This window comes from Ursus americanus, chromosome 2 (genome assembly GCF_024610735.1).
Source record: "Ursus americanus isolate L20-20 chromosome 2, mUrsAme1.1.p, whole genome shotgun sequence".
NCBI lineage: Eukaryota > Metazoa > Chordata > Mammalia > Carnivora > Ursidae > Ursus > Ursus americanus.
The window spans coordinates 7,169,377-7,196,741 of NC_142128.1; the positions used below are offsets into that span (position 1 = coordinate 7,169,377).

The window sequence follows — 27,365 nt, forward strand, 5'->3', positions numbered from 1 at the left end:
AGACAAGTTGAAAGAAGACTTTGTCAAGGACATGACAAGGTAACCCCCAGCTGACTCAGAGAACAGGGGCCCCCACTTTGAAGGCAGGGGGCAGCGGTGTGGTAATATTAATGGCACCTCAGGTTCAGAAAGAATTTTGCAGAATTTTGCCGGTCCCCACAATTCTCCCCATTTTACAGATGAAGGGGCTCAGACCCAGAGGGTAGGCAACTTGCCCAAACGGAATGACAGGGGGCACGTTCCAAGAGAGGTCAGGAGCCTCTGCCAGGAGCATGGGCTCAGAGAAGGATGCTAGAAGTCCAGAGTCACACACAGGGTCCAATACGTTAGCTGTTTATTTGTAGAATAAACACTAAATCCAACACTGAAATAGGAAGTGTGGAAGCTTGTGAAGGATGTGGATGACAGAGATTATGAGATGAGCCCTTGTTTTTCTTTTTGGTATTTTCGTTTAAGAAATTGATGCCGAGAAAACTCCATAGAAACCAGGCCCCCAGATCTTGACCCTATTCACATACCCCAGTCCCCTGCCCTGCACCCCATCAGCACCCAGCTTTGCCCCTATGAGACCAGGTGCCCCACCCTTCCCCACGTCCAACTTCTTTCAAACCCCACCCCCAGTCGCAACTCTAAAACTCCTCCCTTTTTCCTTGTTGGGGCTGACAACTGGCCCAACAAAGAGGCTTGGTTGTCGAGTACACCTCCTTCCTAAATAAATACCCCTAGCCCCCTCCTCCCCAGATTGTAAATGAAAAAATAAATATTGTGAACACCCACCCACCCACCCCCAACCCACCAATGGTAATCTCCTGGATTTGGGGCCCCAGCCATTCACCCAAAAAGTCCCTTTCTCTACCTCTCTGCATCCCCCTTCAACTCCTCCCCAGACCCAGCTGAGGGGCAGGGGGGAGGAGGGGAAGGGCCATGAACCCTTCTGATGCTAGGGCACCCCTCCCCCGTTATCTTGGTCCAAGCAGGGCCAGGGCTGAGAGGAAGAGAATGAGGATGGGTTCGGTGTGAAAACCAACAGATGTCCCCCCAGTCCTGCTCCTGCCCTGGTTGTGGCGGACAAGGACACCTCCTCCTTTGCCCCCACTAACATCCCTTCGAGGAGGGCGAGGCAGCCTGGCTGGAGGGGCCACAGCTGCTGCCCCGGCCATCCAGTCATCTGCATAGTGCTGTCCCTCTCCAGAACCACTGGCGTCTTCTTCATCTGCAGGAAGGAGAGGATCAGAGACAGGGTTGAGAAAGAGGCAGTGGGAGACAGACACAGAGAAAGAGGCGGCGAGGAGAGAGATGTGTAAACAGGGAGGAAGAGAATTTGAGGTAACAAACAGAACGGAGATGGGGTGCCCGGGTGGCTCAGTCGTTAAGCGTCTGCCTTCGGCTCAGGTCATGATTCCGGGGTCCTGGGATGGAACCCTGAGCCCCACATCAAGCCCCACGTTGGGCTCCCTCCTCAGCAGGGAGCCTGATTCTCCCTCTCCCTTTGCCTCTACCCCCCTCCGCTTGTGCTCTTACTCATTCTGCTCTCTCTCACTCAAATAAGCAAATATCTTAAATAAATAAGTAAATATCTTCAAAAAATAAAAACAGAAAGAAGAAATGGGAGAGAGAGACACAGGTAGTTAAATGGAGATTGGGAAGGGGAGAAAGTGAGTGACAAGAAGGCAAGGGGAGAGGTCAGACAGATGTGGGAATGAGAGACAAGAAAACAGACAATGAGACAGAGACAGAGACAGAGAGAGAGAGAGGGAGAGGATACACAGGAAAAGACAAAAACAGATGCACACAGAAGCAGCAAGCAGACAGAAAGAGGGGTGTTGGAGGAGAGACAGTGCGAGACAGAGACAGACAAACAGGAGGAGAGGAAAAACGAACGTCCCTCTGTGCCTTGCTTCTCTGGCAAACTCTATCTCGGGAGCCAGCCCAATGGTCCCCCACCCAGCTTCCCCACCTCCCCCAGGTTGCTCGCCCTCCCCAACAACCCACACCCTTTTGCTCCATCTAAGAGGCTTCCCACTGTTCTTTAAGAGTGTTTTGGTGTCTCCCCACTGGGCCGTGAACTCAGGATGGAGACCCTGTCATAGGTCTTTTACCCCTCACCTTTGAGGTAAGCGTTCGGTAAAGGCGTGTTCAAGAAGGAATGAATGAATGAGTGAGTAGAGATGTGGGGGGAGGGGCTCAGAAGGCAGTGGGCGGGGCCGGGTCGGACCGCAGAGAGCCGGAAGGGGCGAAGCCTTCGGGGCGCCCGGGGCTCTCACCCCAGTCCTCCAGTTCCAGATCGCGTCCCAGCGCGGCCACCCTCATCCTGGTCGTGGCCGCCCGGAGCTGCAGCCGCCGCCTCCGCGTCTGGAGGTCGACGCTCGAGTCTTCCTTGTCCATCTCTGGGTTGTCGAGCTGCTCGGACGGAGACACCCCGACCACCGGCGACAAGTACCTGCGGGCAGAGCAGCCCCGAAGGCTCCCTCCCGGCCCGCCCGGCCCGCCCGGCAGTCCGCCCGGCCCGCCCGCCGCCGCCTGGTCTCACCGGCCCCGCCCAGCTCCGGTCCAGCAGGGCGCCGCCTCCTGCGAGATGTCCGCTGCCATGCGGGAGTCCCCGCACACCGCCAGGGGCAGCCCGGCCCAGAAGCCCCTCACCCGGCCCAGCCGCTCGCGGAGCTCCCATACCTGGGTGAGCGGAGAGCGCGGCTGGACTGGAGCAAGCGCCCTCCCACTTCCCACCACCCACCCACCCCCGTCCCCGCCCCCTCCGCCGCCCCCTCCCCCGCTCCGCGCCCCCACTCACCAGGCGATTCAGGCTGGTGCCCCCGGCCGTCGTGGGCCTCTCCTCCTCAGTCCCCGGAACCCCTGCCGCCCCCGCCGAGGTCCAGAGGCGCCCCACCTCTTCCCGGGGGGCCGGGGCTCGGCGGGTGCGACCTTGTAGCCGTTGGGGGTTCCCACATTGCTGAAACACCTAAGGCACAAGAAGAGGACCCCTCCGTCATCCTGCGGTGAGAGCCACAGTGTCCCCACTCCAACACCCCAGTCTCCCTGACACCCCACACTGTCCCCCGACTCCAGACTCTCAGGTCCACTCATCTGTCTCCTGTATTCCAACACCCCAGCACTGTCTTCCCCCCTCCTCAGGCTGACACTCCCACCCTTCTCATGGCCCCTGTACCTGGGCTGACACTGCCACACTGTTTTCCTGCAGATACATCAAAGCTTCTGAGATCCTCACCCCAATGGACTGGGCTGCCAGCTCAAAAGAAAAAGAGCCCTGGAGCTTCTCAGCCAGGAACAGGAGACCATCTTGAAGAAGGGGAAGAAAGAGAAAGGGTGTCATGAGGGACTGTGATGTTCCCACAAATCCCGACCTGGGTCTTGGAGGGAAGCAACAAGGTGTTGGATAGGAGAAACTCACATGAAAACAGTCTCTCAACTCCATAAGGTTTAAAACTCCCTCCCCAGTCTACCCCAAGGCATCCCGAACACAAACAGCCCTCCCAGGCCCTCCTGAATCCCCTCACCCAGATAGGACCCCCAGTCAGGATCCAGTCCCTGGCTGTGGAGACAGCCATTGGCCACATTGAGGCAGAAGCCCCTGCAGGGTGGCAGCGAGGGGATGCCCCGACAAAGGGGGCAGCCGGTCAGACGCATCACAGCCCTCCTGCAGCCTTCAGACATGGGCACCTGGGGGCAGACAGCAGGACTTGTCATTCACAAACACGGTGGCTGCACTCAGCCAAGCTTGGTGCTGGACAGAGAGAAATCAAATACTCCACCTCACCTTCCCCAGGCTCTCTGTGGAGAGCTGGATGTGAATGTCTAGAGTTAGTGACCCCATGTGGCAGCAGGTGAGACCTGAAGACTGCCACAGATCTGATAAGGAAGTTTCCCAGGGGCCAGGCTGCAGATACCTTCTTCTTGGGGGGAGGGGGGCAGGGATGGAATTAGAGAGGCAGTGGGGAAACCGGTCTGAGAAAAGATTCAAGAAGAGAAAGCCGGTCGTGGTTGAGAAGAGAGGAGACTGGGGGGGGGCGGCGGTTCAAGAGGTAAAGATGGGAGGTCAGGGAGAAAATGGATGGTGAAGAGAGGGCTTCGAAGGCCAAGGCAGGAATCTGACCTAAAGAAGCAGGGAAGGGGGAGCCATGGAGCGGTTCTGTGGGAAACGGCGGGGCGGGGGTGGGGGGGGGGCGGGGGTGGAGGCAGTACTTCAATCTCAGGCTGCTATGAAGATGAGCAGACCACCAGAGGCTCGCAGGGGTAGGGGGGAGTCATCAGAGAGCAAAATAGGGTCAGAGAATGGGAAGAGGTCATGGATCATGACACAAGGGAGATTTCACTCCCAACCCCTCCTTCCTGCTTTACCCTGGATACTGGGGCCTCGGGGCTGATACGGGAAGGTCCCGGACCTCTCCAGCTGGCACCTGACTCTTCCTCATAGGTCCTCTCTTACTTCTGCGTCTCCCTCCCTGGGCCCTGCCCACACTCACGCCCCCTCTTACCTTAAGTGTTTCGCTGACCACATCTCTTCCAGTTTCCAGGCCCTGGATAAAGGCCCGGGCAGCCACCAGGGCCCGGGTTATCTGGGGCAGGGGAAAGAAGATGAGAGAAACCATAGGGCCAGTCACGGTTCAGTCAAGACTGGAGCCAAGAGACTACACCAAGGGCACAAGCAGTGGGGGTTAGGTTTGTGGAGTTATTGTGGGGTTGTTAGGACTGTCAGGTGGTACAAGAAGGCAGTTTCAAGAGACTCAAAGGAATTATAGTCTAGAAGGATAAAGGGGAACTGGGTTTGGGAAGAAATGGAGGGATAGTGTTTTATAGGGCTTGGCAATAGAAGGATGGCGTATCAGAACAGACAATGAACTTGACGCCAGAAGACCTGGGTATAAGATACACCTCTACCACTTACTGGCTGTGAAACCTGAACTTCTGGGAGGCTCAGTTTTCTTGTCTGTAAAATAGGAGTACTACTATCTATCTCAAAAAGTTACAGTAACAATTAAATGAGGTGCTGTAAATGGAAGTCCGTCTCAACTATTAAGTGCCTAATTCATGGTTAGTTGAACCATAGGAAATTAAGATATTAGGATTAGGGAGCAGTTGGCAGAAAGGTGGCTGGGGGCCAAGAGCAGGTGAGTGGGTCAGGGATTCGTATGAAACTAGGGCACAGAATGAGAGTGAGGGGGTACCCAATTAAAGGAGACCAAAGAGCACTGGGTCAGGCAGAGGGGACTGGGGCTCAAGATAGGGGTCACTAGGTCAGAGATGGCTGCCATACAGGATGGGGGAGATCACCAGGTCAGGGGTGACTGGGGCATGAGAGGGGGGTTGGGGTGAGTGGTGCACAGCTCAGAGGTCACCAGATCAGAGGTGGCTGAAGCTCAGGCTTTGGGGCCTCTCACCTGCAGGTGGAGGCGGTGGGGTGCGTCCCCGAAAGGCTTCAGAGAGTCATCAGCAGAAGAGGCGAGGCGAGTGAGGCAAAACAGGTAGTCGGGGGAGAAGGTGTACTGTGGATGCAGCAGGGGGAACAATCTCTCCAGGAGCTGTGCCCAGAAATCCACCAAAGCGTCATCTAACCCCTCACCGGACCTCTCATAGTAGTCCCGCAGCCGAGAGAACAGGCCACTGAATACAGGGGCGTGCTGGGAATACAGGTGGCCGAAGGAGCGGTGGAAGAGCAGGGCCAGAGAGCGCTCAGATGACAAGAGTATCTCCCGAAAAAGCTCTGTGGCAAATGTGGAGAAAGGAGTGTGAGGTGGGGTGAGGCCAGAGAAGGATGGAAAATTGAAAGGGTGAAGGCAGGAAGAGACGGGGATGGGGGGGACAAGAGAAAAGTGAGTTAGAGCCTCAGGAACTCTTAAGAGACCTGGGAAGCCTGGGAAGGGGGGGACCAACATTGGACAGAATCTGGGAGTGGTGGTGAAGAGGAGCTAAGGCAGGATGTTTGCTGGGGTCATGAGCACAGAGAGGAGGTGTGAGGCCAGGTTTGGGGACCCCAAGTCCTCACCATCAAATTTTCTGTGCCGGGCAGCCAGTGTGTGAACAAGGAATGAGCCGTTCTCCTCCACCAGGCCTCGGAAGGTGGTCTCAGTCTCCCAAGTCAGCCTCTGCTCTATCTCACTGGAACAGCAGGTGTACTCCTGGGGACAGATCCGGAGGTGCTCACCTGGACAGAGGAGATATAGAGGAATGGGAGGAGGGGGAGTGTTATCATGAAATTCCTTCCTCCTTCTGTCTGTCTAGGGGGCTATCCTTTCTCTTCTACCTGTCTGCTCTTTTTTCTATTGTCTCTCCCTCATCCCCACCTGACCCTATCCCCTCCTTATTTTCCCCTCACGCAAATGGAGTCCATTGGCATTAGTCATGGGATCAAATAGTAATGAGCCAAATTAGTGATCAGTGTCCCCAGATGACCCTCCCCAACATCACACACTCCAGGCCACTAAGGACTTACAGGGCAGCATTTATGGGAAGAATGGGGTTTGGAAGGGTGGGGTTACTAGGTAAGCAATAAAGTATTATCAATGAAGGGGCTCCTAGAAATAGCGATGGGAACAAATAGAACTGTGAAGAAATACAGAGGGGGGTGTTAATTACTAGAACGGGATTCCTAGGGTGGGGGTGGAGTAAGAAACCTATTATGTGAACAGGAGGCTTATTGTGATCCTGGTAAGTAAGTTCAGGAGAAGAGATATTACTGGCATGACTATGGCATGAAAAGATTATTATAACGGTAATTCTGAAAGGGAGGAGAGTTACTGTGAACTGGGGAGGAGCCGCCCCCGCCCCCTCCCTCGCCCCCAATTCTCTAGTCTTCCTCTTTCTCCTCACCTGAGATCAGGGCGGGAGGGAGTAGGCTTAAGCTATATCCCCGGGCCCCCAGCACCTGCCGGGTCTCAACGCAACTCCGGGTGACCTTTGCCTCGCTCCCGGGTCCAGGACCAGGACCGGGACACAGAGACAGCAGTAGAAGCAGAAGAGATCGCAGAGCGGACATAGCTGTTGCCACCCTGGTTCACCAAAGTGTGTCCTAAGAAGGAAAGAACAGCCCGAACTCGGGAAGCCGGTTCTCTGCCTCGGGACCTCTCCGCCGGGCAGAGAAAGAGCGGGACCTCGGAAAACTGAACACCGAGCACGAATAGCTGGACCAAGCGGCATCTGCGGAGACAATGGGAGCCGGGAGCCGGACAGGGGGCGGGGTCCGAGGCGGGGCCCCGCCAATGATGGTAAGGAGCGGGCCTCAGAGGCGGGGCCAAGGGAGAAATTAAGCCAATGTAGTGGGGAAGCTCGGCAGGGGGGCGGAACTCGGCGGAACTAAGGAGGCTGGTGGGGGAGGGGCGTAGCCTTTCTTGGGGGCGTGGCTATCCTATTCGAAAGGCGGGGCCTGGGTGGAACCCAGCCTATGGCAGTTGAGAAGCCAGAGTGAAGGGGCTACAACTAGTCTAGTGCGAAGCAGGGCCAATGGAGGGAGAAATTGGGGGCAGAAGGGGCCGGACCTGGGCGGAGAAAAGCTAAAGCAGGCTGTCTGCGCGCCCGAGCCCACGTGACGGGACGGCACGCGGAAAAGCTTGTGCCCGCACGAGGCTGCCCGAGCAGCGTGACTGGAACGTGGTGAGCACGAGCTCGCGCACGCTCAAGCCTCGCGACAATTACCACCAGTGGGACGGGCCGTTTGAGTACGCGCCTGCGCACAACGTGCCTCGCGCCTTCCCGCGTTTTTCTGGATTCTTCCACCACCGGAGAGAAGAAGCCGGCGCTTGTCCTGGAGGTGGGGTGACCGCAGAGCCCCGAGGGACCCCAGGCAGTGATCTTTCCTCATCCCTGCCGAACCAGACGCCGCTGTTCCAGGCTCAGACAGTGAGGCTCCTTTTGGACCCGAGAATATGCCCACTCCCAGCACTCCCAGCCCTGAGAGAGCAACCGCTCTCCTCCCTGCCTCAGTGTTTTTCTCCAGAGAGGCCAGGAACCCCAAGTCCTAGGCCCCAATAGACCGATAATCACTCTTTGCATTGGTTAGGAAGCTCCCCAGCCCACTTACCCCAGGATCTTGTCAGAGATACTATCTTCTGGGAAAATGGAAAATGGGAATTTGCCTTTACTCCTTCAGCGTTTCTGCCCTGTTCTAATGGCGGCTGCGGCCCGGGATCATTAAGCGCTTCCCATTCCCTTCAGTGTGGAATCTGGCTCCAGCCTGACAATGAAGGAGTGGGTCCTGTTTTGTTTGGGGGGGGGGGTATTTGTAACGTGAGCGAGTTGGTCCCCTTGTACCGTGCAATCAACGCTTGCACGCCTGCAGAGAAGAATCTGCTTTAAGCGCCTCTGGGGTACGTCTTGCAGCCCTGGAAAGCCACCCCCAGCCCGCACCAGTGGGGCCGTGGTGTCTTAGGGCATGGCTCTTGTCTTTTTTGTGTGTGTGCGCGTCCACACCCCAAACCCGAGTTGCAGAGCAGTCCCCTTAGAAAGAAAGGGCATGGTTGGAGCCGAGGCTGGAGATGTGGTGGGTAGAGGCCCTTTCCTCTCTCTCTTCCGCAGCTGGACCAGCATGCCTACGCTGCGGTCCTCCTCCTCCCCAAGCAGTGCGTCCTCCCCGCTGCGGAGAGCAGCAGGAGGTGGACAGAGGGGCTTGTCTGCATCCTCTAGTTCGTCTGTCAATGCACTCTGTGGTGACAGGGACTCGGACCCGACTTCACAGGGGTGAGTGGAGTTGGTGAGAACTTGTTGCGTTGCCTGGCTTTCTCCTGCAGGGTGGGCAGCTTTTCCCTGTCTGCCTGTGACTCCAAGAAAACGTAAGAGAAGCTTACTGGTTCAGAACAGTGACCTTTTCCAGCTCTGCTGGCTGTTTTTGTTTTTCGTTTTGGGTTTTTATCTTTCCTGCCTTGCATGTTGTAGGCACCAAAAATAATACATCTTCTTCTAAATCCACCATTCGGGTCACCCAAACCTTTCTTGAGTACGTTTGTATATTCAGTATATATAGTCTCTGTCGGCATGGGGAGGTGGGGGAAGGAGAATTCTTTGTTTCCTAAAAGTAGTATATACTTGTTAGTTGGTGTGTGATGTTGCTTTATTTGGGGATTTTATAAACATATTGGTCTATCCTTATGTATGAGCTTACTTTGTGAAGGTTGTAATACTATATCTTTTTTTATTTTTCCAGGAAAAAATAACCTCATACAAGATCTGATTTATCTCCTGGTTATGTTTTAATTGGCTTCTTCTGACCCCTATCAGTGCTACTGTTGGGGACCAGATTTTACCTATGTTATAAACTTAACTCTAATCAATAACACTTGTGAACTTGTTTCAAGAGGTGAAATTCAACTCGAGGCACATACTAATCTCCAGTTTATGTATGAGTAATGTGTGACTTCCCAAGCCATGCTGATTTTTCTCCACGGCAGTGATCCCTCTTCCTAAGTGAATATTGTTTGATTTTTTGTTTAGAGACAATATTAGGAAAGGGTTGTCCTTTACCTACTCCAGTTTTCATTTCTTTCTTCACTGCTTTCTTCAAGTGAAAGTTTTCCTTTAAGATTTTGTCTCTACTCTGTTAAAGTAAACCTCTTCTTTAAAAAAAAATCTGAATATATTTTTCTTGTGGAGAAGGGGCTACAGTTACAGACAAAGAAATTATAGTTCATTTGCCATTTTATATGGAGGGACCGGGGTGGTGTATCTGAGGAGAACCACACTCCCTCATAGGGATAGTGATTCTTTGTCAGCTGATGAAGGCAGTGACTTTGAAGATAGCCTGAGACGCAGCGTGAAGAAGAGAGCAGCAAAACGACCACTCAAAACAACCCCAGTGAGTCAGTTTTGTTTTGAACCTAGTCTGGGAAGCAGCAAAAGCAAACCAAAACAAAACAAAAATCTAGAAAAGACTCAGGTCATATGTTTGGTGAAAGGACAAAATTTAGAGAGTGTTAAGGGACAAGAAGTAGAAAGAAGGCAAATTTTGAAGAGAAGATAAAAGAAGAGTATTGAGAGAGATGAAAAAGAATGGGCTTAAGGGACTTTTTAAAAGGAGAAAAAGTTAGAAATAATAAAGTTCATGATGTAAGAATCAGTTATTTCAGATCTCAGTAACTCAAATTCTATGAAATTGGCAGTTTAAGCCTGCTGTGTGACAATGATGAGACTGTTAATATCACTTTGACCTTTTAAAAATATTTCTGCTCTCTTTATATTTACTAGGTGGCAAAACATCCAAAGAAGGGGTCCCGAATAGTACGTGGTCGTGGCCAGAAAGACTCAGAGCTACCAGCCAGTGATCTCTTTGATGCTGTGAAAGCTGCCAAAAGTGACATGCAGGTAAAACAGTGTCTCACTCTTTGTTTCTTGATAACATCTTACCTGTTGTAGAAAGATAAGGACAAATGTTTACAAAATTGATTTAATGTGGATGATGTAGGGAGTATACCTTATGTAAGGAAAGAGAGAGAAGACCATGGAGTAAATCCTTGGAATGATGTAAGGGAGACTTTGGATGTGAGGGAGTGCTCCTTTCCCAAAAGTATCACAGAACAGGATAGATTTTACTTTTATTAATCGGGTTGGAGGAGGCAAGCAGGGGCATTGGATAATCTAGAGAGAAATCACGGGTGTGGGTCGCAACTTGTTCAGCCTTGTCACTTTTTAGCTCCACTTTAACAGTTAACCTAATTCTCCCCCCCCCGCATTTTTTCCCCATATATTATTGTAATTCTGTATCATCTAAAAGTGTAGAAGGCTAATATATAGTTTTAAAATTTTTTGAACAATCACCCAGATCTCTAGTCTCAGCTCAAGAAACATTAATAGTGCCATAATATATCTTCTCTCAGCCCGTGCAGCCCCTCACCACCCAGAAATAACCACTAGAGTAAATTTTCTGTTAATCATTCCATTGTCTTTATGCTTTTGTCACCAGTGAATATGTTCTTTAAATGAACCATTTTTATATAGTTTTCTCTGACTTATTTTGATTATTTGAGATGTAGTCATATTGATGTATAATGTAGATATTTATAGTTTCTAGAACAGTTTTAGATTTTCACACATAAGGAGTTTTTCTATTTATATTTTTGTTATTGATTGCATTATAGTCAGAAAATGTGGTCTTTGAAATGGAGACTAGCTTTATGACTTAGCATTTAGTTCGTTTCCTAAACTATTTCACATGTGCTCAAAGAAGGTGTGCGTTCTTCAGCTGTTGGATAGAGTGTTCTCTTGGGTGAGATCAGAAGTGTTAAGCGTGATAAAACTTTGATATTTCTGCTAGGTTTTGGGGGGTTTTGTTTGGTTTTGGTCTGGTATGTCAATTACAGAGAGATGTATTAAAATCCACAAAGATGATCTTTTTAGTTACTGTTTTGTATTCGTGCCTATCCTTGCCTTAAGTATTTTGAGCATTTGTTGCCTAGTAAATTGAACCTTTCTTATATATGTCATTTTTTATATTTTAAGACAAAAAATTGTTGGTTTTTATTACATTTACATTAGTTTTATTTTTAGTTAGCATTTGCATAATACCTTTTTCTATCCTTTTATTTTTTTCTCTAAGACTTTATTTTTAAGTAGTCTCTCCACCCCACCTGGGGCTCGAATTCACAACCCTGAAATCAAGAGTCCCGTGCTCTACTGACGGAGTCAGCCAGGTGCCCCTCCTTTTATCTTTTTACCTTCAATCTTTCCATGTTTGGAGTCTGTCTCCTGTGTGTAGCTTACATCTAGATTATGTTCTTTAATCCATTCTGTTAATCTCTCCTTTAAAGGAGAGTTTGATTCTTTTAGATTTATTGTCACTATTGATACATATAAATTTATTTCTGTCATTTAATATGCTTCTACTTTATATTATCTTTTCTGTTTCTTTTTCTCCTCTTTGCTTGCTTTTGGATATCTGTCTTCCTTTTTTTTAAGATTTTATTTATTGAGAGCGAGAGACTGAGCATGAGTGAGCAGGGAGGGGCAGAAAGAGAGGGAGAAGCAGATTCCCCGCTGAACAGGGAGCCCGATGGGGGCTCCATCCCAGAACCCTGGGATCATGACCTGAGCCAAAGGCAGACGCTTCACCGACTGAGACACCCAGGTCCCCCTGGATTTCTGTCTTTTTTTTTTTTTTTTTTTTAAGATTTTATTCATTTATTCGACAGATAGAGACAGCCAGCGAGAGAGGGAACACAAGCAGGGGGAGTGGGAGAGGAAGAAGCAGGCTCATAGCGGAGGAGCCTGATGTGGGGCTCGATCCCATAACGCCGGGATCACGCCCTGAGCCAAAGGCAGACACTTAACCGCTGTGCCACCCAGGCACCCCTGGATTTCTGTCTTCTATAAGGACCTAAGCACACTTTAATTCTAATTGCCCCTTCCAGTTTTCATATTGTCTTGTAATGTTTAATTACATCTATTTCCCTTCTTCCAACAAATTAAACATTACTGTCTTATACAATGTTTGTATTTACTTACATTTTTATTATTTGGCTTATTATTGCTTCTCAAATCTTCCATACAAATTCACTCACTTGTTCAGTTTATTCTTTAAAATTTCCTTTAGGTAGAGTTTATTAACATGAAATGTTTTTGTTTGTATGGAACGTCTTTTACTCTTTTTCTTGAAAGGTTATTGAAAGGTCTTGAAAGGGTATAGAATTCTAAGATGATATTTTTCTCTCTCTCGGCACATTGAAAAGATTATTCCACGGCCTTCTAACTTCCCTTATTGCTGCTGAAGGTCAGCTGTCAGTCTAAGCACTAGTACAACATTTTGTAATGATGGAAATGCTACGTATCATCATTTAGTACAGTATCCACTAGCCACATGTGAATACCGAGTACTTCAAATGTGACTGGTGTGACTGAGGAACTGGATTTTTAATTTTTATGTGATTTAGTTTTAAGAGCCATATATGGCTAGGGGCTGGCGTATTTGTGCAGATCTAATCTATAAATTGTTTTGTTTGTGTTACTTGCAAATCCTTTTTAAGTGATCTCTTTTTGCCTCGATTGTTTTTGAGACTTACTTTGCTTTTGTGTTCTAATGTTTTATAGAATGCTTAAAGATGTAAATTTCTTTTTTATTTGTTCTGTTTGAAATCTGTTGGCTTCCAGGGTCTGAAGATTGGTGTCTTTCAACTGTGGAAAATTCTTTTCGGATATTGCCTCTTTGTCATTCCAGTATCATCTTCTGCAATTCAATTAGACATCAATTAGAGCCTCTCACTCTATTTTCTGTGTCTCCTAATAGCTCTATCAGTATTTCTGACAGTCTCTCCAGGCTACATTTTGGGTAATTTCTTTGATTTAATCTTCCAGTTCACTCATCTTTTGTTTTACTGTGTCCAATCAGTTTTTAATCTGTTCGTTGAAGTTTAAATTTTATTATATTTTTCTATAGATTTTTTGGGACCTTTTTCAAAATTGATTGTTCTTCTGCTTTAAAACTTTTATTTCTTTATTTGTAGCATGATTTATAATCTATAATAACTTTAATATTTGAAGTCTGTGAATACAATTGTTTTTTTCTGCTAATTCCTATTTTTACTGCCTTATTTCTTTACTAAGTTTCACTGAGAGCTGCTCATTTTTCTTGGAGCTCTGTATGTTGGAATTCTTTGGGCCCTGGGTTACAGGTGGGTTTTTAAGAGTGGAATCTGCATTTGCATCTGGTAGTTGACAGGGGACACCCCAGAATCACTTTGAATTAAATTCTCTTATTGAAAGTATTCTGATTGTATAGGTAGTATGGATCTGGACTGCGAATCCAGACCTGAGAGCTGGCTTATGGTTATGAATTCTCAAGGGAGAATTCTTTTTTTTCCCCTCCACCCCACACTAGTCATAACAAGCTAGTTTTCTTGCTGCCCCTTCTGACCTGTAGGTTCATTTCTCGTTCCTACTTCCATGATGTGACTTTTTCCAGCACCTAGATTTATTGCAGGAGCCTCCTTATGGACCTCTCTTCTTGGAAAACCCAAAGGTTCTATATCTTATGTTCTACATTCCATGCAGCTGTCTGGACAGAAAGTCAGGATTTCCAGTGTTTAATAGAACCTTCAGGCCAAAAATCAGCTTTCTTATCTCCCAGGATACCTTCACTTCATTTTTGGCCTATGTGGAATTTTACTTTTCATTCCAGTTCAGCAATACATTTTAAAAGATGTTTTTAATATTTTAATCAGAAATGTAGCTGTTTCAGTTGGGACAGTCATACAGGATTTCCAGTTTGTCATATTGCCAGAAATAGAAATCATCTACCTTGTTTTCCTAGTCTTTGGTGGATGAGTGGCTGGATAGCTACAAGCAAGACCAGGATGCAGGATTCCTGGAGCTCATTAACTTTTTCATCCGATCTTGTGGATGTAAAGGTGAGGAAACTCCTACCCCTTTGTAATCCCTAGCCTTTTACTCCTATGTTATGAAACTTGCTACATTTAGATAAGTAGGACTAGTTATTTTCTAAATAAAGGGAGAAAGTAAAGCATAAGTTTCACTGATTAGATTACATTATAGATTGGTAAATGGGTAAGTGACCCAGTTAGGGAACTATATTGGTTTGGAGCTCAGATCCTTTGGGGAAAAATAACTAATCATACTAATGTGATGAAGATGATATTCTCAAATTTGAAAATAGACCATTAGACATCTTTTAGTCTTCCTTTCTCTAAATGAAATAATCTTTTATTATTCTTTATTTCTTAGCCATTTCCTTCCATATTTCTCCACTGAGGCTGTGGGCTCCCAGATCCCCAGAGGTCATGACCTCATTTACTGGGGCAAGATAATCTCAGGCAGGTTGTATATAAGAATCCAGAACTGGTGTAGTTTTATTGCTTTACTTTTTTGTGTTTTTGTTTTTGTTTTTTTTTTTTTAAAGTAGGCTCCACGCCCAACGTGGGGCTTGAACTCAGTATCTTGAGATCAAGAGACATGCTTTACTGACTGAGCCAACTGTACGCCCCTGTTTGGATTTTTTTTTAAACCATTGTTTTCCATTGCTTTCTATTGTTTGATTCCTTTGGGTTTTCTAGAGACTTGCATTATAGCAGATACACAGTTGGATGGTAGCAGGTTTATGACTAGGATTCAGGTCTTCTGATTCCCCACCTAAGCTCTTTTCAGTATATTCCAAAGCTCATCTTCAGGTGTATGTGCAAATGGTCACAAAAATGTTATTTTTCTCATAAGCACCTCATCTCCTCCATTCCTCAGGCAATGTGACCCCCGAGATGTTCAAGAAGATGTCCAACTCCGAGATCATCCGGCATCTAACAGAACAGTTTAATGAGGTGGAGGAAGACAACCAGGACCCTCCTGCCACTCTTATTTCAAAATACAAGGCCCATTGTTCCCCTCTTTCTGATTTTGGGAAATAGGATAGCTTTTGGAAGGAGTTTAATTTCTTGGGGGCAAAAGGGACCCATAGATGTTATCTGAATATGCCTCTAGAGTTGAGAATTGCAGGAAATGAGGTATACCAGAGATACATTTTTTACTCTACAAATGGGTTTTGACATCCCGAGTCTGTATGGCTTCATAGACTTGATAATACTTTTCTCATCCTTTTCATAAATCTATAGGACTCAGGAGACTATCCCCTGACAGCACCAGGTCCATCCTGGAAGAAGTTCCAGGGCAGCTTCTGTGAATTTGTAAAGACCTTGGTCTATCAGTGCCAGTATAGCCTTCTCTATGATGGCTTTCCTATGGACAACCTCATCTCCCTGCTCACGGGCCTCTCAGACTCCCAAGTCCGTGCCTTCCGTCACACTAGCACCCTGGCGGGTGAGCACTCACTTTTACTCTATGAATGTTCTCTGGGGGATTTCCTTTCTTTGGTCCTGGATGTTCTTTCTTACCTCTGTCTTAGCTCTTTACTTCAAGGGCAGGCTTCTTACCCTCAACTTCAATCAAGTTTCTCACTAGCGGTATTGTAGAAAAGGGTAGATTACAGTGACAGTTTTTAGCCTTAACTTGTTTCTCATAGCTCACCTGCTGGGAATATGCTGAGGAAGCCCAAAAGAGGGGGGGAAAATGTCCACTCCAGAACAGTCACTCTTCAGATGTTAGGGTCACCCTGCTCTAGCTTTTCATTTTTACTGTCCGCCCTTTCTCTTTTTCTTTCTTTTCTCTTCTATCTTTTGGTGGCAGTGGTGGCAGCAGCCATGGTAGGTTTCCCCCAACTGGCCCACTTCCTGCTTCCTCCTCCTCTTCCCACTGAAACCACAGGAAGCTTTTTTTATTTCTTTTTTGAATCTATTCTCCATCCTCTGACCTAAGTAATAATTCCCTTTTCTTGTTTTTCCTGGCTCAAAGCCATGAAGCTAATGACCTCCCTGGTAAGAGTTGCCCTTCAGCTGAGTCTGCACAAAGACAATAATCAGCGACAGTATGAGGCTGAACGAAATAAGGGGCCAGGACAGAGAGCACCTGAGCGGCTGGAGAGCCTGTTGGAGAAACGCGAAGAAGTAAGAAGTGTTCCCTGCTTCTTCCCTCCCTTTCTCCCAGCTTCCGTCCACTGCTGCTGCAGCCCATCTTAGCAGTGCCTGAGCACCTCTCTTTGGTACGACACAGGCCCCTACGCAACCTTTCAGGTCACGAACAGTGAAGTCTAACGGTCTTAATAGACCCATCCTGTCAGAGGTCATTGTGTACTTATTTTATTTCTGGAATGTGAGTACAATGAATTATTTCTAACTTAGAGTAAACTTCAGAGTTCTTCATAATTCCACTTTTGTTTAGTTTCCATTGTCTACATTCATTATCAGAAATGTGTTCAAGTGTTGTGCTTGCATCTTGTGCAGGGAGTTAATTTTTGACCTGGTCAAGTATATAGTCTGTAGGTCACAGGAGTACTAACGGCCAACCACTGACAAGGGAGGCCAACTGTTCAAGGACTGGAAAGTGATAGGCTTTTTTTCAGTCACTCCTGGGTTTCAGTTCTGTCCCAGTTAGCTAGTTTCATGGCCATATGTAACCTCTAAGCTTCCATTTCCTTTTCTTTAAAAAGAGGATAATTCTACCATTTTATGAAGATTAAATGAGATGGTGAGTGAATTGCTTAGTCTGGCACATAGTAGGATATGCTTTATTGCTTTATTTCCTTTCAAACTTAAAGACTACCAGAGGATATAAGCCCTAACAAAATCTTTTACATCTATTAAACCTTTAAACAGCAACGTCTGTCACGAGACATTGATTCCCCTACTCTCCCGTAGTGTCTGAGACTCCCTGAGCACGAGCTTGACAGGACTCCCCATGTCTCACTGCACCAACTGACTGTTTTCCCACCCTCACCAAGGTCTCTTCCATGATAAACCTTCTTTCCTCACTCTCTTTTACTATTTTCAGTGTCTGTATGATCTTAAACCTTATGTACGTAAGGTTTGTCTCAGGCCTTAAATTGAGTCCACCACCGAGACTCTTTATTTGGCTTGTCTTAGGCTCTTGCTTTATCGGGTATTATTTCTTTTCAATTCTTATTTTTTTTATTTTTTATGAGATTTTATTTATTTGAGAGAGAGAGGGGAGGGGGAGGGGCAGAGGGAGAAGCAGACTCCCCGCTGAGTAAGGAGCCCAGGCCCTGGGATCGTGTCCTGAGCTGAAGGCAGCCGCCCAACTGACTGAGCCACGCAGGCGCCCTCAGTTTTGGTTTTTGTTTTTAATCTCTCCCTCCCCACTGATTTCTGTTCTTCATGTATAAATGCTTGTAGGCCCTTGATCTTCCCTGTATTCTCTTCTCTATGAACTACTCTATCTCTGCCCTTCCTTTTAGTATTCCCTTACTTCCTTAATTTCCATCTGAATCCTTTTTTGCTACCTAGCTTTTCTTTGAAATTATTCTCTCCAAACCAGTGACTTCCTAATCCCTGTGGTCAATGGCCTTTTCTCAATCTCCTTTTTCCAAACTTCTGTAGAATTTGGTACTGATGACACACCTTTCCTCCTTCCCTCCATCCCTTTTTCCTTTTCTTCATTTCTTATTTTTATTTATTTTTAAAGATTTTATTTATTTATTTGACAGAGAGCATGTGCAAGCAAGCACACCAGCAGGGGGAGCAGCAGACAGAGGGAGAGGGAGAAGCAGACTCCCCGACGAGCAGGGAGCCTGATGCAGGGCTGGATCCCAGGACCCTGGGATCACTACCTGAGCAGAAGGCAGATGCTTAACCGACTGAGCCAACCCTTTTCTTCTTATTTGAGAGACAGCGTGCATGTGGGGGGGGGGGCAAGGGGGTGAGGGGGAGAGAGAGAATCCTCTAGCAGACTCCCTGCTGAGCACAGAGCCTGATGCAGGGCTCTATCCCAGAATCCTGAGATCCTGACCTGAGCCAGATCAAGAGCCATCCACTTAACCTGACTGAGACATCCAGGCGCCCCTTCCTTTTCTTTACACTCTGAGAAACAGAGACACTGGTAGAGTGAACACTGTATACAAGTTATGTAGATTTAACAACTAATATTTCACCATATTTGCCTCCTCTGTGTTTTGTATGTTTTATAGTAAATTATAAACATACTGTTATTTCCACTAAAGATTTAAAATATGTACTCTACAAAATATGAAAAAAGTCATCTAAAAAATTATTCCCATATTAACCCAATACCATTTTTACATTCAAAAATATTCCTTAATATTTTCTAATCCCAATTCATATTTAAATGTCCCTCTGTGTCTGCAAAATGTCTTTTATAGTTGATTAATTCCAACCAGGATTTAATTAAGGATTATGAACTGTGTGTGTTGTATTAAGCTTCTCTTAATTTTATATAGAACTTCTGCCTCCCCCATTTCCCCCCAAGTATGTTGATTTATTGGAGAGGTAGGCTCAGTTGTCTTAAAGAATGTTTTCTTATAATTCTGCTTCCTTGTTGTTCTTGTAATTTTCCTTATTCTGCTTCCTTGATATTATTCATTTAATCCAGGGTTTCTCAGCAACGGCACTATTAACATGGGGGTTGTCTTGCCATTGCAGGATGTTCAACAGCATCTCTGGCCTCTATCCACTAGATGGCAGTACTACCCCCTCCCAGGGGTGACTATCAATGTTTTAAGAAGTTGATAAATGTCTCCCGAGGGGCTCCTAGTTGAGAACCACTGGTCTAATCTCTTCCCTCTTTTTTTGCTAGTTCTACTTTTTCTGTCAAACTGCATTTATTAAAAATTCGTTTTCTCAATTGTTGTTAGTCAAAAACGTATATAACTACCAGCTAGCGCCTCTAAATAGCCAAAGATAGCCAGAATAATCAGACCCAGAGGGGATATTTTTTACAAAAACACAAAGAAACCTCTGAGGCATTAGTTGACCATGCAGCTGCTTCTAGAATTAGAAGGTTTTCAGGGGTTCAGACTGTGTCCTGTAATAAGTAGGAAGTAGATGGAAGTCCTACTTTACTATACTTTTGTAGCCTTATGCCAGTGGGGCACAAGAGAGATTGACTTTTTCCTCCCTGTCCTCCAGCTCCAAGAGCATCAAGAGGAGATTGAGGGGATGATGAATGCCCTCTTCAGGGGTGTCTTTGTGCATCGGTACAGGTGAGCGAATAGGCTCCGCTCTTTGAAGGAGCTGGTCGTTGGTTAGAATCTAAAAGTAGCAAGGCCCCCACCTGACCCTGGTTATTTGGTGAGTCCTAGCGCTAATGCAGCTGGAGCAAAAACTTTAACAACAGATGTTTTGAATTAGTAAGGTTTCATTCATTCCCGACTACAAAGGCTCTTGTAAGCTCTTTTGGGAGAGAAAATAAGAGAATAAGGCATTGTTGATATTATTCTCCAGCTTTGCGGAAGACCTTCCCATCCCCATCTTCCTGGGGCTGGAGACCTGAGAGGGTAAGAGCAAAGAGCCAAAAGGCAGGGCTTTCCTGAGGGTGTGCAACTTGGCAGCCTTTTCCTAGCCCAGCTTGCTGTGTCACTGCCAAAGGCAGGGGAGTTTTACGCTGTTTAAAAGAACTGGTGGAGTTAAAAATAGCATCCATGGTTTTTTCCTCACTCTTAACTAGATTTCAACCTCTGCCTTTCCAGAACTCTTCAGCTGATTTAATCTTTTCTTCAAGTGGAAGTTTGGCCAATGTTTAACTTCCAAAATCAGTTTTAAAAGGGGCAAGGAGGATATGCTCAATAGTTTTATGCACTATTACAGAAAGAAAATGTTTACTTTTTGTGTATTTATGTTAGGAGGAGGAGACGAAAGGCATGGGGCATGGTATTTAGTGAAGAAAATAGACTCTTCTATGGCAGCAAGATGTGTGGGAGGATGGAAAGTGAGTTTGGAAAGAAGGTGATAGGGGGTCAGTTTCTTTCTCTCGGCCTAGGGATGTCCTTCCTGAGATCCGTGCTATCTGCATTGAGGAGATGGGGTCTTGGATGCAAAGCTACAGCACGTCTTTCCTCACTGACAGCTATTTGAAATACATTGGCTGGACCCTGCATGATAAGGTGCGTGTGGAAGTCTCTTTTCTCCTGTTCCCCTCACCCTCTTCCCTGCCTGAAGACACTGCAGCTTTTCCTGGTTCTGCCATTTGGAAGCTTCACTAGTGATCAGCCCATCAAGGAAGGCAGTGAACCTCAAAACTCCCCAGTATTGGGGAGGGTAGGATAAGGCAGAAGAGAGAAGGCTACATCCAGGAGATGGAACACCTCAAAACCAGAGTAGAGAGAGAAAGACTTCCTAGGAAAAAGCAAGAAAGCTAGGAAAAGCAAGAAATGGATTGGTAAGACAAGTGCTAGGGTGGTAGCCAAAAGATCCATTTTATTATGATTGTTAGATTCCGCTGTAATCCTTTTATCTCTGAGTCATCCCAAAGTACTCAGCATGCAGGACACCAAGGCCCAGAAAGAGTCATCTGCGAAAGGGGTATGAAGGCCCAGTGGGTGTTGTTGAATAGCGAATAGTCAGTCATATTTCCATTTTCCTCAATAGCATCGAGAAGTCCGTCTGAAGTGCCTGAAGGCTCTAAAAGGGCTGTACAGCAGCCGGGATTTGACTGCCCGCCTGGAGCTCTTTACCAGCCGCTTCAAGGTGAAAGTGGGAGCAGTACTCCCGTGCCTCGCTCTTCCTCGTGGTTCCCATTTCCCACCTCATCTTCCATTCCTGTTGCTCTTACGTATCTATAGCTATCCCAGTATCTGCCTCCACGCCTTCTCTTTAGGAACCTCTCAAATTCTATGACAGCGTGACGTTTGGGGATGGGTACAATGAGGTATTGAGTGATGTGCTCTTTCCTTACAGGACCGGATGGTTTCCATGGTCATGGACCGAGAGTATGATGTGGCGGTGGAGGCCGTCAAGTTACTAATACTTATCCTGAAGTGAGTCCTGGGGAATGGGGAGGCACGCATCTCAGAGTTTGACCTTTCCAACATTAGACAGGCCCTTCCAGAGTCCTATCCCTCCACCTATCATAAGTTGATTCTTCCTTATGTATGGGTTGAAAGACAGAGGTCATTCCTGAGCTGCAGGATCTCTGGGGAAATTTCCTATTTTCTCTAACTCTATACTCCTCTGTCTTCCACTCGTCATTTACAAGTTCTTTGTCAGTTAATCCTCATTGCTTTTTTTTTTCTTTTTGGTTCGTCTTTTGGATTGTTCCAAATTCTCATTTGCCTCTTTCTATTTCTAGCCCTGGTTGTGCTAGAGGACAACATTCATATCCACCTGCTTTTTATTCTTTTGTCATGTCAGGAACATGGAAGGTGTGCTGACAGATGCAGACTGTGAGAGCGTCTACCCTGTCGTGTACGCCTCTAACCGAGCCCTGGCGTCTGCTGCAGGGGAATTTCTGTACTGGAAGTGAGTAGGGGCCTCTCATTTGTTCCTAGGATGCTATCCTCTGTTTTCTCTCCCGCATCTGCTGCTGCTCTTCCCAGGGACCACCCAGCATACCCATTAAAGTCTGTTTTGGTGTTTCCTTCCCCTTCTCAACTCCTTGAGGCTTTCCCTGGCTCTGCACCTCTTTCCCTTATTCCTTTCTTTCTTCCATCATGATTGTTCCACTCCTCATTTGCTCCCTTGCGTGGCCCTTTCCCCATGTTCGTTCTACCAGGCTCTTCTACCCTGAGTGTGAGACTAGAACAGGGGGTGGGAGACAGCGACGCCGAAGCCCACGCGCCCAGAGGACTTTTTTCCACCTTCTGCTGTCCTTCTTTGTGGAGAGTGAGGTGACGTATGGGAAGGAGTTATTTGGCTGTTGTGCATGAGACCTGCTGGTGGAAAAGGATGGGAGCTGACTGCAGGAAGGAAAGACATGGTTTATCAGTATTTACCAGAATTTTCTAACGTGGCTTCAGTAACTTAACATGTACCCTTTTTCAAATGAAATCTTATCATTTGCAATGACATGGGTGGAACTAGAGGATATTAAGCGAAATAAGTCAATCAGAGAAAGATAATTATATGATTTCACTCATATATGGAATTTAAGAAGCAAAACAGGAAGATAGGGGAAGGGAGGGAAAACAAAACAAGATGAAATCAGAGGGAGACAAACCATAAGAGACTCTTAACTATAGGAAACAAACTGAGGGTTGCTGGAGGGGAGGTGGGTGGGGGGATGGGGTAACTGGGTGATGGGCATTAAGGAGGACACTTGATGTAGTGAGGATTGGGTGTTATATGCAACTGATGAATCACTAAACTCCATCTCTGAAACTAATGATACACTATATGTTAACTAATTGAATTTAAATAAAATTTTAAAAAAACTGAAAAACAAAATCATGTACCTTCTTCCACAGCTCCATGACCATGCTGCTTACTTAGTAGACAGCCTGTGGGACTGTGCAGGGTCTCAGCTGAAGGACTGGGAGAGTCTGACAAGCCTGCTGCTGGAGAAGGACCAGAGTGCGTGCCGTGCGATAACCGGAGGAGGGGACTTTTCCCCTCCTAGTAGAAAACCAGGAGTCTTACAAAGGCAGAGGTGTCATGGGCAGTGGGGAAGTTGGAGTGACTTGGAGATGGAGGGTGGCTAATTTGTGATTCTGTGTTTTTCATCCTCCTGCCAACCCAGACTTGGGCGATGTGCAGGAGAGCACACTGATAGAAATCCTTGTGTCCAGCGTTCGACAAGCTTCAGAGGGTCACCCGCCTGTGGGGCGGATCACTGGGAGGAAGGTATGGCGTGAAGGGTGGGTGGGTTGGTTAGCAATATTAAATCCAGATAGGCATTGTCCATCTTTATCTTCAAGGGTTGGGTTAGGGTGCCCCTTCTCCGGCCCTCAAAGATTTCCCTTTCTAGAAAAAGAGATCTGAAGGAGCTGCCAAATGAATTCTCTCTTCCTTCCTGGGAAGATAAGATCATGGGGAAGAGGGATACAGAACCACACCCTCTGGACCCACTGTTTTTCTACATCTTTCCTTCCACCCCCCAAATGACTAATTCCAGGGCTTAACCCCAAAAGAGCGGAAGATCCAAGCCGATGACAAGGTGAAGCTGACAGAGCACCTCATCCCCCTGCTCCCCCAGCTCCTGGCCAAGGTAGAGGTGCCCACCATTCAGTATCTGGGAAGGAGCGGTGAATGGAAACGGCCTCCAGTGAGGACTGGGAGTGGGGCTTAGCATGTACGAGGGAGTAAGTAGTTCTGCTCAATCCCTGTAGTTCTCAGCTGACGCGGAGAAGGTTGCTCCCCTGCTCCAGCTTCTCAACTACTTTGACCTCAGCATCTACTGCACTAGGCGCTTGGAGAAGGTGAGGCGAGAGGAAAATAGGGTTCTTACACCGTGACGCTTCCTTGCTAGGGCTGGAGGTTCTACTGCCAAGATCTGGTTCTTCTCAAGAACCTGGGTTCCAGGAAAATCAGTAAGCCTTCCCTCTCACAGGCATCTTATCCTTGAAGTTTAATGCTTTCAACCATATTTTTTTTTATCTCCCCCAGCTCTCTGCCCCTCCAGAAGACTTGCCCCTGCCTTGCTCCCCCACAACACTGTCTTCTCTCGCCTCTCTTTCTGTCAGCATCTGGAGCTGTTCTTACAGCAACTCCAGGAGGTGGTGGTGAAGCACGCGGAGCCCGCGGTGCTTGAGGCGGGTGCTCATGCCCTCTATCTGCTCTGTAGTCCTGAGTTCACGTTCTTTGGCCGGGTAGACTTTGCCCGCAGCCAGCTGGTGGACCTGCTGACTGACCGCTTCCAGCAGGAGCTTGAAGAGCTGCTGCAGGTAGGAACTGGAGCTGAAAGACGGGACACCCCAAGCTTGGGTCAGAGAAGGCCACGAGGTGGGGAATGTGGATCTGTGAATTCTCTGGGAAATCCCACTGTGGATCTTCTCTCTTCCTCAGTCATCCTTCCTAGACGAGGATGAGGTCTACAGTCTGGCCGCCACTCTGAAGCGCCTCTCGGCCTTCTACAAGTGAGCAGCTCCCCCTGTTCCTTCTCCTGTTTCTGCTGGCATCTGCGGCGTTGATTCCTCCGGTTCTGTTCCTGTGTAATGTTTCCCTCTCTTCCCCAAAGTGCTCATGACCTGAGTCGCTGGGAGCTCTATGAGCCATGCTACCAGCTCCTCCGGAAGGCTGTGGACACAGGAGAGGTTCCTCACCAGGCAAGTAGATGAGTCCGAGACGAGGCAGAGAGAAGTGTTTAAGGGCTCTGTGTTCTAGGTGGCCCACCACCTCAGGCAGCTCCAGTCCCGGAGGTGTGCGGTAGACACGAGAGAAAAGTCGTGTACGTGTTGTTCCCTGCGTTCCACTCTAGAAGGTGAACTGTGCTTTCCAGTGCCTGAAAGCAGCCAGCCTCTCTGGTTTCCTGGGAGTGAAGGATAGTGTTGAGGGATTCCAGGAGACGACGGACAAGTAAGGGAGAGGTGGCATGCCTGTCCAAGACAGAATTCTCTGAAGATTGTCCAGAATCAGTTCTTTATCCCCCCAGAGAAGGAATCAGGTGCCCCCCAATCTCATTTTCTCTCTTCGCTGCTTTTGTTTCTCTTCACTGCTTTGGGTATGTGTTGCCTCTTTGTCTTTCCCTTTCCTCCTCCCTCCCTCCCTATCTGCTCCTCTCTCTCTCCTGATCATCCATCTTTGTAACATTTGGTTGTCACAGGTGATCCTGCCAGCCTTGACTCTTGTCTATTTTTCCATCCTCTGGACACTAACCCACCTTTCTGGATCAGAGGCTTCCCAGGTGAATATGAGTCTGAGTAGGGGGAATGGGAATGGAGGAGCCTGTGTCTCCGTTCCTCCTGCTTAAGCCGCTGTCTCCACAGGAGCAGCTGTTGAGTTTGAAGGACAGGATGGTGGCCTTCTGTGAACTCTGCCAGAGCTGCCTCTCAGATGTGGATTCTGACATCCAGGAGCAGGTTGGCATGTACTCGGGTGGGACCAAGGAGGCATGCCTCTCCCTGTGGTCCGAGGAAGCCTTGTTCTAAGGGAAAATTAACTGTGTGATTTCTGTCTTGATCAATATCCTGTCCTTTTCAAGCATTCTTTTTTTCCCCAACAGGCTTTTGTCTTACTAAGTGATCTACTTCTCGTCTTCAGCCCTCAGATGATTGTAGGGGGTCGAGATTTCCTTAGACCCCTTGTCTTTCTTCCTGAAGCCACTCTCCAGTCTGAACTAGCCAGCTTCCTCATGGACCACGTCTTCATCCAGCCTGGAGAACTGGGCAGTGGTACAAGAACTCTATACCTGGGGCTCAGGAGGGGTCTGGGGCTTGGGCCTGCCTCAGGCATTTAAGGGCAGGAGTCCGAAATCTGTGGTTCTGATATTTCCATTCTGCATTTGCTGCGAGCCAGGTCATTCCCAGGAGGACCATTTACAGATCGAGCAGCTGCACCAGCGGCGCCGCCTCCTGGCTGGGTTCTGCAAGCTCTTGCTTTATGGGGTCCTGGAGATGGACGCGGCCTCTGACGTTTTCAAACACTACAACAAGGTGCAGGGAGTGACGTCAGGCTGAGCGCAGCCAGGACTTCAGACACTGGAGCACTCCGGGAGGGAGGGTGGGGGAGGTGGCGGTATCAGGCTTGAAGGAAAAGTGGAAGAAGGCAACAGGAGTTTGGAATAAAGGGACAAAGAAGAGTCAGTAGCAAATAATCATGGGGAGAAAGCTGTTAGGAGGAAATTCTTTGGAAAGGAAATCTTTTTTCCATCCAGAATCTTTTTTTTTTTTCCTGTGAACGCAGTCTCCATAAACTGGGGTGTAATAGAAGAAGAAAATCAGAATGGAAGAGGGACCATCCCTACAAGATATCTAGAGGTTACCTCAGTCTCCTTGACTCACCGTCGTGTTGATTCCTGTTTGTTTTGAGCACCTGCTCTGGGCCAGACACTGGAATCCAGGCAGCAGTGGAGCTTCCATTCTAGCGGGAGAGGCAAACAGTGAAGGCTTCAGTGCTGCAAAGACAGCGGACAGTGGCTAGCTTGTTACTCTTCTTCCCCCAAGAAATGGGCTCAGGGCAGAGTTTCTTGCCTTATTTTTTTGTCTAAGCTCTGATGTCTTTGGGCCCAGACCTGTTGGCTAGAGAGGAGGTCCAGTCAGAGTTGTTCTATACTTCGGTTCATGTTTCCTGACCTAAGGTACAGGAGGAAGGACACATGATGAGGGGTGTAAAGGAAGAAACAGAATGGAATGTCCCGCCTTGTGGTCAAACATTATCTTCTCCATTTCCTGTCCCTCAGTTCTACAATGACTATGGTGACATTATCAAGGAAACATTAACTAGAGCACGGCAGATTGACCGGAGTCATTGTTCCCGAATCCTGCTGCTGAGCCTCAAGCAGGTACTCCCTTCTGCCTGGAGTACCTCAGGCCTGTGACACGCCCTCCCCGAGCCCACAAACGGTCTGCTCACCCTCAGCCACGCAGGATGGGAGATCCTTATGAACAGGAACTTTTCTAGCTTATTTTGACTCTACTCGACCGTCTCCTCCGGAACTAGTAGATCCGTGGAAAGTATTAGCTGATGGGCAGTTTCCACCCTAACCCCACAGGAATTCAACTCTTAGGACAGAGGAGCAACAGCAGTAAAATGATAGGAATTCCTGATTTTCTTTTAGTCTGCTTAGTCCCTTCAGTGACTATAGACATTTGTATTGTTGTAGAGCAAGGGGGAAGGCTCTCTCTGCTGCAGGGGGTCAGGGGTAGGGCAGTGGCCTGGGAGGAAAGAGTAAAAGCAGATGGCATCCCAAGCCCTTTAGAATTTCTGGGCCGAGAAGGGAATGCTGTAGTTCTCTATTTCCACTTTGTTCCTCCCTTCCCCAAATGCCTTCTGTTTCCTGGGCACAGTTGTACACAGAACTGCTGCAGGAACAGGGGCCCCAGGGCCTGAATGAGCTTCCAGCCTTCAGTGAGATGCGGGACCTGGCCCGAAGGTTTGCCTTGAGCTTTGGACCCCAGCAGCTACAGAACCGTGATCTTGTGGTCACGCTCCACAAGTGAGGAAGTATTGGTTGGAGGTCAGGGTACTTGGATC

The 27,365-nt window shown here is 47.7% G+C and overlaps 2 protein-coding genes across 2 annotated transcripts in view; one reads left to right on the plus strand and one right to left on the minus strand.

Annotated features, from left to right (window-relative positions):
- Positions 1–792: 792 nt before the first annotated feature.
- Positions 793–7,168, minus strand: GPC2 (glypican 2). The gene is made up of 11 exons (XM_087867746.1): positions 6,823–7,168; positions 5,999–6,157; positions 5,394–5,716; positions 4,871–4,942; positions 4,491–4,571; positions 3,513–3,675; positions 3,164–3,294; positions 2,789–2,956; positions 2,531–2,670; positions 2,265–2,440; positions 793–1,213 (listed from the first exon to the last, which is right to left on the minus strand). Exons 1-11 carry the CDS (start codon positions 6,986–6,988, stop codon positions 960–962), a joined length of 1,833 nt encoding a protein of 610 aa, XP_087723872.1. The 5' UTR covers positions 6,989–7,168; the 3' UTR covers positions 793–959.
- A 1,365-nt stretch (positions 7,169–8,533) lies between these two features.
- STAG3 (STAG3 cohesin complex component) overlaps positions 8,534–27,365 on the plus strand; it is a 28,417-nt gene continuing 9,585 nt past the window's right edge. The window contains exons 1-26 of the mRNA XM_045773868.2: positions 8,534–8,685; positions 9,694–9,796; positions 10,186–10,302; positions 14,240–14,336; positions 15,181–15,257; positions 15,549–15,753; positions 16,285–16,436; positions 19,431–19,504; positions 20,281–20,404; positions 20,889–20,987; positions 21,198–21,277; positions 21,651–21,758; positions 22,012–22,126; positions 22,703–22,808; positions 22,975–23,078; positions 23,350–23,442; positions 23,564–23,653; positions 23,918–24,118; positions 24,240–24,310; positions 24,412–24,499; positions 24,997–25,077; positions 25,160–25,252; positions 25,396–25,564; positions 25,689–25,825; positions 26,572–26,673; positions 27,179–27,327. Coding sequence (XP_045629824.2) covers positions 8,534–8,685; positions 9,694–9,796; positions 10,186–10,302; positions 14,240–14,336; positions 15,181–15,257; positions 15,549–15,753; positions 16,285–16,436; positions 19,431–19,504; positions 20,281–20,404; positions 20,889–20,987; positions 21,198–21,277; positions 21,651–21,758; positions 22,012–22,126; positions 22,703–22,808; positions 22,975–23,078; positions 23,350–23,442; positions 23,564–23,653; positions 23,918–24,118; positions 24,240–24,310; positions 24,412–24,499; positions 24,997–25,077; positions 25,160–25,252; positions 25,396–25,564; positions 25,689–25,825; positions 26,572–26,673; positions 27,179–27,327 — 2,987 coding nt within the window. The remainder of the gene's footprint in view (positions 8,686–9,693; positions 9,797–10,185; positions 10,303–14,239; positions 14,337–15,180; positions 15,258–15,548; positions 15,754–16,284; positions 16,437–19,430; positions 19,505–20,280; positions 20,405–20,888; positions 20,988–21,197; positions 21,278–21,650; positions 21,759–22,011; positions 22,127–22,702; positions 22,809–22,974; positions 23,079–23,349; positions 23,443–23,563; positions 23,654–23,917; positions 24,119–24,239; positions 24,311–24,411; positions 24,500–24,996; positions 25,078–25,159; positions 25,253–25,395; positions 25,565–25,688; positions 25,826–26,571; positions 26,674–27,178; positions 27,328–27,365) is intronic.

Bases quoted from the DNA above. Each gene is read 5' to 3' on its own strand.
- GPC2 (XM_087867746.1), bottom strand. From the start codon at position 6,988: ATGTCCGCTCTGCGATCTCTTCTGCTTCTACTGCTGTCTCTGTGTCCC. The intron at 6,158-6,822 runs GTGAGGAGAAAG...TCCTCTGTCCAG, and splicing joins CCCTCCCGCCCTGATCTCAG to GTGAGCACCTCCGGATCTGT. The intron at 5,717-5,998 runs GTGAGGACTTGG...CATTTGCCACAG, and splicing joins CCGGCACAGAAAATTTGATG to AGCTTTTTCGGGAGATACTC.